This window comes from Mchenga conophoros, linkage group LG10, assembly GCF_057382185.1.
Source record: "Mchenga conophoros isolate Kocher_MC1m ecotype Shallow Benthic linkage group LG10, M_conophoros_male_GT1.1, whole genome shotgun sequence".
NCBI lineage: Eukaryota > Metazoa > Chordata > Actinopteri > Cichliformes > Cichlidae > Mchenga > Mchenga conophoros.
The window spans coordinates 5619044-5628364 of NC_140535.1; the positions used below are offsets into that span (position 1 = coordinate 5619044).

Sequence of the window (9321 nt, forward strand, 5' to 3'; positions counted from 1 at the left end):
TCTACCTAGGGCTTCACAGAGGGCTTCACAGACCAGAGTTTTCCGCCTGTTCCCCCTCTGGAGCCGAGCCTCGCTTCAGTTTTCGGCACCAAAATGACCAAGGTCGTTGGACAGCGACCGGCCCATCCCGCCAAACTTGACCAGCTGATAGCAAGGTTCACTGATCGCGCACATCAATGCACTGTTCAGTCAGCTGCATTGACTAACAACACTGATTTGCTAGCGTTTGTCATCTCCAGGAAGGTGGAGGAAGCAGAGCTGCCAGAGGAGCTGAAAGGCTTTCTCTGTAAAGCCGCTGACACGATTCTGAATATGTGCGCCACTTCAGCGGTGTGTTCCTCTCGCATCGCTGCCTGGCAGACGATGGTTCAGAGGGCAACCTGGCTCCGCCTCTTCCCTCTAAGATTATACAATCTCACAGGGAAATAGTGCAAGCAATTCATAACATAAAATTTAGAAGCTTAGTGGAAGATAATACTTTATGTTGAGGGTTTAGTCTGCATACTGAACAACTCCACTTATATGGATTTATGTCTGGATGTGTAAATTAATCTTTTGCATGTTAGAAAATAAGGTCCAGGTTGCAAAAAATGGTAGATTTTTTTTTTTTTGATTGAATCAGAATTTTGGCCTTCAGATTTTTTGTCCTCTCCCATCCAGGTCAGTGCAGCGTTTCATAGGATCACGACCCTGAACCTTGAACCAAAGTTCATGTCATCATTGGACTTGTATTCATCCAAACTCCTGTCCTTGTTTCAAGCCAAGAAAGGTGCTGCTGGACAACGCCACAGGGCACAGTTAAACCTTCTGCTTCAGGTAAGGAAGATTGCATTTTCTAACCACAAAAACGTTCCAACACAGCATTGAAGAGGCCCTTCCACTAAAAACAGCTTTTCTTAGGTTTCTGTTCAATATTTTAGCTCCACAGGTGTTCTTACCTTGATGGTGGGTGTGAAAACAGGTCAACAACAGAAAAAAAATAGTTATGTTTAAGCTAGAAATGGTAAGTCATGTTTTAAATGTGCAAATTTTGCCTCAGTTGAGACTTCCTGTTTTACAGAGTGGAAATTCCATCGAGAAAAAACGAGAAGTCATCATCAGATGTTTCATTGACCATCTGGGAGAGGATCCAAGTGCCTTAATCAAAACCTTTGAGGTTGGTGCAATAAATCTGTTTTAGGAATATTAGTACCGTATTTCCCGGACTACAAAGCGCACCTGAATATTAGCCGCACAAGCTAAAATCAGGGGAAAATCCTGGTTTGTACATACATTAGCCGCACCTGACCAAAAGCCGCAGGTGTTTCAATGTTGACTTATCATATGTAAGAGAATATGCACAAAGGGAATTGTCAGGAAAGAGATGGCTGTTTGGAGACACACCCCTTTTATTAATATCTTGAAAAACAAGTTATGGGTACATATTTGCATAACTTTTTAGGTATATGTACAAGTAGCGGTAATTACAAGTAGGACACATGTACTGTGCTTCATAAATGAGTAACAAATGTAGTACATAACAATAACCTGCAGCACACCAGAAAAATAGATTCAGACTACCTTTTAGGCTCAGGTGCAGCGACACGGCTTTAACAAGAAGAAAAGTCAGTCATTCACCACCATCTTTCTCTTCTTCCTGCGCACTGAAACCACCAAAGTCCTCTTCTCCAGTGTCGGAAACGAACAGGCTCAGGATGGCTTCGTCATCCACTCTCCGCTTCTCTCCTTCGTTGTCACTTTCAAAACCAAAGAAATCCTCATTGTCAGTGTCAGAGTCGAACACCCTCAGAAGGGCCGTGGCGGTGTCCTCCTCTCCATCATGCAACAGTCCAGCCCTTCAAATCCGTTGGTGATCGTGGATGTTTTCACACTTTTCCACACTGTCAGAATCCACCGGTGGAATTGAGCATAACTTGCTTTTCGCAAGTTTATCACCGCTTGTCATCCACGCCTCCCGCTGAACGCGTAGCGCTACTTTGAAGTTTGTTTTTCGCGCTACTTGTACGGCACTGTGTTGCCTGGCGGATGGACATGTGACCAACATACCACTCTTGAACCCCGATACTGTGTGTCTGATCACATGCCCTTCCGCCAGGCAACAGCGGAACAAACAAAACAAATCTTACGATATGACAAAAATCATGGACAATCCAGAGAAAAGCCGCACCTGACTAAAAGCCGCAGGGTTCAAAGCTGGTGCAAAAAGTAGCGGCTTATAGCCCGACAATTACGGTAGTTTATTTTAGCTTGTGAGATCATAGAAAAGTTTTAAGATACTGTTCTAAAGAAGAAAAAAAACACTTCAAAGCATACAAAAGAATAGCATTTGCATTTGCTATTGCTATAAGATTTTGGAGCACAGTGTCTACATATTATGAGTACCGGTGATGTCATACAAATGAAACTTTTTGTTTCAATGTTTGGAAATATGTGAGCTTAAAACAGTTGTTTCTCTTTTTAAAGGACGGTGCTGATGCTGTCTTTGTTGAAGAGGCTTTGGCTGAGGAGGTGATGAAGATTTACCTGCTGCAGAATCAAGACAGGTCAGGCGAACCTACTGATGTGGGTATTGTTATTGAAGGCGTTACTGTTCTGGGCAAACTTGGGAATCTGAGCAAAGCCTGTTGCTATCTTTTGGGACTGTGCTATGCTCTGGATCTGAAATACCCCAAGAATTTCAAATGCACATTTGAAGCATTTCGAAAAGTGTTCATGGAGCTGGATCCAGGAAACCTTTCTGTCAAGGTTCAAAGACTGAAAAATGACCTCTGTTCATTGTAGACAAAATTTCACAGGGCTGTTCTTAAAGTGTTAGACTTGTTAATTGACATGTAATGCTCATCAAAAGGTTCAGTTGCGACATTACATTGTTTTGACATTCCTGTTCATAAATAATGTTTGTACCATAAACTGTGTTTTTGTATTAACTTTCCAGATTCACATTAAGGTGTAAATGGGAGAGTATCATTATGGATGTTTTTTGGTCACTCTTTAGTTATAATCTTCCCAATTTTTTGGAATCAAAATAAGATGTTCAAAAACTATGTCACAGTGCAAATGGGTTTTTTTTCAGGATTTATATCTTTTTGGGATCTTAATTTTATTTTTGTCATTTGACCTTTTCTGAAAAGGTAAAGCACTGCGTTCACTTGAGCCACTTTTATTCTTTGTATGGCAGGTACATTTTTCTTGTTGTTAGCATCAATATGCCAGTTTTACAGAGTTTTATCAAGCATGCCAATTTGGATGCAATTTTATTATATAAGGCTGTTGTGACTGAAATTTTATCCAAGTTTTATCCACTGAATGTAGAACAGATTTCAGCTCACTGTGTTCAGAGAAGGAATCTGCTAAATGTGTGATTCACAAAAAAGCTGTTTAAAAATAAATCATTGTGAACAATGTTGAATTGACGTGGTTCTTTTTTCCTGTGTGTGTGTGTGTGTATAAATAAAATAAACACTTAATTGTAATTAACGTTTTTGCTTAAATTAACTTAAAAATATTAAGTAAATTGCACCATTATTTAAAAACAAATAATTGTAATGGTGTAGGTTAAATGTGCCAAGCATTTCAGCATTTCCTAATTAATATTTTATGTAGTTTGAACTTTTGGTTACTGTTGTTTTAACTTAGATTTTCAATTGTATTTACTCAATTTTGTATGTTACTGTAACATCTTTAATTGTTCATAACAACTTATTCCATTTTAGTTGGATTTACTCAATTAATAAGGTGTATTTAAGAGATGTGATTGTTTTTGCATTTACTCATTATTTTTGAGTGTAAAAGTGTTGCACCAAAATATTTAAGTAATTATCAGTTTTAGTTCTTAGAGTGTACTCAAAGCTTCATAGAACTGAAACAAACATTTATTTTTAGGTCCATTCTGCTGCTGATACATACTTTAGGTTTCTGAATATTAAACTTGTTGCTGCCTTTCATAGTGTGTAACTTGAAGGCCCTGAGTACTTTCTCCCACACTGTAAACCCGAATGTTCAAAGTAATTAAACAGATTAAGTAGTGTATACTCAAAGTCTTTAAAAAGTTCTGTTAACTTAAATATGTCAAGTTCGTATAACATGTTCTTCTTTTTGAGTAAATGAAACTAATAATATTTGATTGAATTGAACTATTTCTATATTAAGTAAGCATCACTTAAAATCATAACTTAAGCACAACGTAACACAGTTAAGTTAGGACATATAAGAATGGTAAAGTCCTGTTATTTTTGTTGTTTCAAGTAGGATTTAATAATAAACTTAATTTATGTAGCACATGCTAAAATACAATAAAATCTCAAAGTGTTTCACCAAATAAGTAAAATCAAATTGTCTTAAATGCATTAGTGGAAGACAAAATGTATTTATTTTAATATTCATTGTTTTATCAATGTGTCCTACATATATATTTTTAATTTTTTCCGTAAGTGTTGAGCAGCTGCAGGAATCAATTTTTATTCCGAGTTAATCTCTGATTCACCCTCCGAAGCGGAAGGCGGCGCTAATGAGCATTAATAGGAAACACAGAAGAAGTGAAGGTATATGGGCGGGAACAGCACCAAAGAGGCAACATGGACGACTGGAGAAAGTTGGACCTAACGGCAGCAACTAGCATCACTGGACTTACAGTAAGTTTTCAATGTTGATATTAGTTTATTGTTAAAATACGAATATTTAGTTGTATTTTGGGTGCGTGTCGAAAAGAATAGCAGAAATGTCGGTCCGTGTTTTTTTATGTGCTTTGCTGCTCTCCCCGAAGGAAACTTTGCGCTTGCAGAGCTAGCATTAAGTTGTTGTAATGAGGGTCGCAGGCTGTTTAAAAAGTTAGATACTACTTGTTCTAGAGGTGGCGCCTGGTCGCCTAGTATAAAACAAAGTATTTTAATCTCTCTAAATTTTTAAACCCCCTCTCATGACTCAGAATAGTTGGGTCCAAACAAGCCCGTTGTCCCTGCAGTTACACAACGGAGATGCCTGTCTGCAGTGAGAGTGCTTTCAAGCAGTTTTCTTGTTAGAAACGCTATATTTTAAACTATATGTTCAGGGTTAGGGTTGTGAAGGAGCTCTTGGACCTCTGGCCTGCTCTAAAAATGGAGTCTGAGGTAATATGGATCAGCTCTCTTTAAAATGAAAATTGTAATTCTTACTCATGTGGCAGCTTTTTGCTGCTTTATAAAGATGTGCGAGATTCTTCAAATTGAACTGTATTGTTCTTCTGCTGTAGTTGTTAGTGATGGGATTTCCGGCTCTTTTTAGAGATCCGGCTCTTTCGGTTCGCCTCACTAAAAAGATCCGGCTCTTTCGGCTCCGAACCGGCTCTTCAGGTTGTTTTGTTGCTTTAATTAATTTATTATTAACAATAATATAAAATTAGGCACAAAAGGAATTACTAACGTAAAAACAAGTGGTTTTATTTATATATGTTTATATATAAATATATGCGGTGGCCCCTAGAGACAAAACACGTACAAACTCCAAAACACATTTCTAGCATGAACTGAACTTCCAAAGCAGAGCTACTAGATCACTTAAATTACACAATTGAAAGCATGTGTGTATTGTTTGTATATTTATACACAGGCACTCATATATATATTCAAATAATTTAAAAAAAAGTTCATTTACCTGTTATTACCACACACCAAATCCGGTCGTTGGTACTTGCTGGCTTGTGTAGCCACAAGATAACAAAGGCTCAACACTGCGCCCAGCATCCTGGAGCACTTCTGTTGTCTTTTGTACGTGTTTTGAGTTTTTATGTGCTTCTGAGTTTTTATATGCTTCTGAGTTTTTACGTGCTTCGGAGTTTTTACGTGTTTTGGAGTTTGTACGTGTTTGTACGTGTTTTGGAGTTTGTACATGCTTCAGAGTTCGTACGTGATTTGAAGTTTGTATGTGCTTTGTCTCTAGGGGCCACCGTAAATATACTTTTATTTATTCACTCCACATAAAATGTAATAAATAAATCATATAATACAAAAATCAACTATTCACATTTCAAGTTTTAACTATTTAAATTTTCAGCTTTTTCCTTTCACAAATTTAAAGTGAAAAGAACACAAAACACTGCAAACCACAACACAATTAAATATAAATTATAATATGAAAACTAAAAGAACATGCATATTCTCTGTCATATGGACCTGCATGAATAAACTTTCTCAATCCTTTATCATCTGCAACCGAAAATAGTTGTGGATGATTACTATACCTTTCTAATGTTGTTGTCCCTGCCTCTCTTTCTCTCTCTCTGGCTCTGTTCCTGTGCTACTGAGTGTAACTACCGCCCCTCCCCCCTCTGCCCAGCGTAAAGCACAAGGCTCGCGTGCAGAGTGAAGCGGAAAAAAGTGCGAGAGAGAGGCTGAGAGAAAGAAAAAAAAAAAAAAAAAACCCACGTGACGGCTCGCGATAAGGAGCCGGCTCGCGTCGTTCACGTCAAAGAGCCGGCTCTAAGAGCCATTTCGTTCGCGAACGACCCATCACTAGTAGTTGTATGCAGAGTTTCAGCGGATTACAAATCAGAACCTGCCCAATACATTCTACGCTGAACTTGACCGCCATCTTCCTCGACTGATGACCTTATTCAGCCAGGGCATCAAAAACTGGGAAGACAGCAGATGCCCTGGCTGAAATTCTAAGAATTCACAATGAACAGGTAATAATAGATTGTTACACATTTCATAGGTTGAACCAGTGGAACATTGGACAGGTTCAATGATTTAAATGAGCTTTTTGAATTTTGCTATTACTCCACTTTGTGTTTGCTATTTGTCTGACTGTATTAAAGATGTGAACAGGTTATTTGTGGACATATGTTCTGATTTGACTGTTGTTTTTGTTGTTGTTCAGTAAACTCACCAGTATATACAATTCTGTTTTTATCTGGAAATAGGAAATCCATGATATCCACACCAAGCGCACTACCGTTCTCCACGCCCTTCCTGTCTATCTGCGTGAGGATGTCTCTGGATTTTTCAGAACCTGCACTGTGAGTGTCCTTAAGTATCTAACAGATACTACTGTGTATATAAACAGTGCATCAAAGTACAAACATGTATTTTGTTTGGACTTATCTTTGTTTAGTCTACCCATAAGGTTTCCATGTATGGTCTTTTCTGTCTCCTCACTACGAATGAACTGAATTGGTGTTTTGTTGAAAGTGATAAGATGTTTAGTAAAACATTTTCCTGTGTATTTCCTTTAGCTTAGTTTCAGTCTATCTCACACCACTTGATTCTCTGGTGAATTAGCTGATTTATGTGTGCAGAACATGGATCTTCTGTTTTTCACCTCTTACAGTGAGACTCAGGTCTCCCTTGTAAAAGAGGTATTTGATCTCAGTGGGAGTTGGTAAAATGAGAAATTATATGTCGTCTGTTGTATTTCTTGGGTTAGATTGTGATTAGTATCTCTTTTTCATTAATTCAGGACGAATCTGATGAGTTGGAGCTTGATGGTGTTGAAGTGGCCCTCTTCACTGTCATCAGTGACCATGACACAACAAGTCCAGTTCACTACCAACCTGTGAAAATCTCTGTCGTCATTGTAAGTGATGCCGTGTTCAGTCTCCCCAGATTTGGTGAAGCCTTCCTGGTAATGTTTGGACTGATCTATGCACTTCACCTCAGCTACCCCAAAGGCCTGACCAACACTTTAGAATTTACTCAAAAGATTTTATTTGGTCTAGAAAGTGGTAAACTGTCACCCAGGTTACAGACCCTCAAGAATGACTTGGTTATTGTAGGAACTCATCTGAAAGAAGGATGCAGGGTGAAGCATTATAAAAGGCTAGTTCAAAGTTCTCTCCTTTCATCTAAATAATGCCTCAAAACATTATTGCATTACTCTACAGGTGTTCAGCCAATAGGTCCAAACTATACAATGTGCCTTTGTTCTCATTAACATAATGCAAAGCAACACTAATGTTTTGTATGTTTTAATGTTTTTCGTAATACTATTTCCAAAACATTGTGGGCTGTGCAAGATGACCTAAATTTCACTGTTTGATACTAGTTAATGTAAAACAAATAGCATTGTAATTCACTCAAATTGCTGCCTTGTTGTCTTATTCAGATATTAGCCAGAGAGCCAAAAGCACATTTTGATATTATTAATTATTATTTGGCATTATTTTTCATTACTCTGACAGTTTTCCTGACTAAACAATTTTTGGTCTACTTATTTTAATTTATAAATGTTTTTGTTAATTATTTTTAATTAATTTAATTTTTTTTTTTAATGTATTTAATTTCAACATAGTGCTAAAAGGGAGCAGGCAAGATACTGTTCAATGGCAGATGTTTATGACTTTTGCATATTAAGTTACCGATACTCAGTGTAATTGAGGCAATCAATTGCCTCAAAAATTTTAAGTTTTGGGTCACATGTTTTTAAGTATCAAGTAGTCAACATATTTGACTAACGTGTACTTAAAATAATGACAACACAAACTAATAAACATTTGAGTTTTGTTAACATAAAAATGTTGTGGTTGTGTACTTATTTTTTATAAGTTCTGTGAACTTATTTCTTTGAATTTGTAAACTTGAAACTTTAAGTCATATTAACTGCAAATATTTGAGTTGACCGTTCTCAAAAGATACAAGTACCATGTAATCCAAACTTTTATGTTCTGGAAAAATTTGACTTTTGAGTTGATCAACTCAAAAAAATTGAGGCAATCGATTGCCTCAATTTTTTTGAGTTCTGGTAACTTATTCGGGTTTACAGTGCACACTGAAAACACTGGGAGGATAAAATTATTTGAACATTACCTAATAAGACTGATTCAGGACAGACAATTAGTGATTCTAAACTTTTCTAGCAGTCCTTCACAAACAGGGAACAGTCTGTCTATTCTCTCCATCTGTCAGCTGCTGCTGGCTCTTCCTCCTCCTCTTCCTCTTTTTTTTTTTTTTTTTTTTTTGTGTCCCGTTTGGATCTTTAGCCATCAGAATTGTTGTCTTAAGGCCAAGAAAGATGCCAAGCGGATTTATTTTACCAAGTGGATCATCATGGCCTTGCCATATTGGTCCATTTGATTGACCTTTATTATAATTATGAATTTATTTTATTTTCAGTTGCTACAAACAGGACAGTCATGACTGGGGGATAGGACAGGGAGAAAGAATGAAAGAAAGAGAGGGAGAGAAAGAAAACCAAAGGGGAGAAGAGACGGTGAGAAGGGGGGGAAGAAAGAAGAAAAAAAACAAACAACAAAAAAAAACAAAACACCTGGGTCACCTGTATGGAGAAAAAAACAGAAGAGAAAGCAAACAACAAAGAGCAACATAATAAAAAAAACGGCACCATCACAAT

General features: G+C 37.3%; 1 protein-coding gene and 1 long non-coding RNA gene across 2 annotated transcripts; both read left to right on the forward strand.

The window, feature by feature from the left end:
- The first annotated feature begins 309 nt into the window (after window positions 1-309).
- LOC146565273 (uncharacterized) lies at window positions 310-2792 on the forward strand. The gene is made up of 3 exons (XM_085287905.1): window positions 310-816; window positions 1061-1156; window positions 2464-2792. The coding sequence occupies exons 1-3, from the start codon at window positions 712-714 to the stop codon at window positions 2779-2781; spliced, it is 519 nt and encodes a 172-aa protein (XP_085144031.1). The 5' UTR covers window positions 310-711; the 3' UTR covers window positions 2782-2792.
- Window positions 2793-6523: 3731 nt separating this feature from the next.
- Window positions 6524-8720, forward strand: LOC146565274 (uncharacterized). Its single transcript, XR_014894062.1, has 3 exons — window positions 6524-6658; window positions 6896-6991; window positions 7432-8720. It is a non-coding gene; the product is annotated as an uncharacterized LOC146565274 (long non-coding RNA).
- The last annotated feature ends 601 nt before the right edge of the window (window positions 8721-9321 follow it).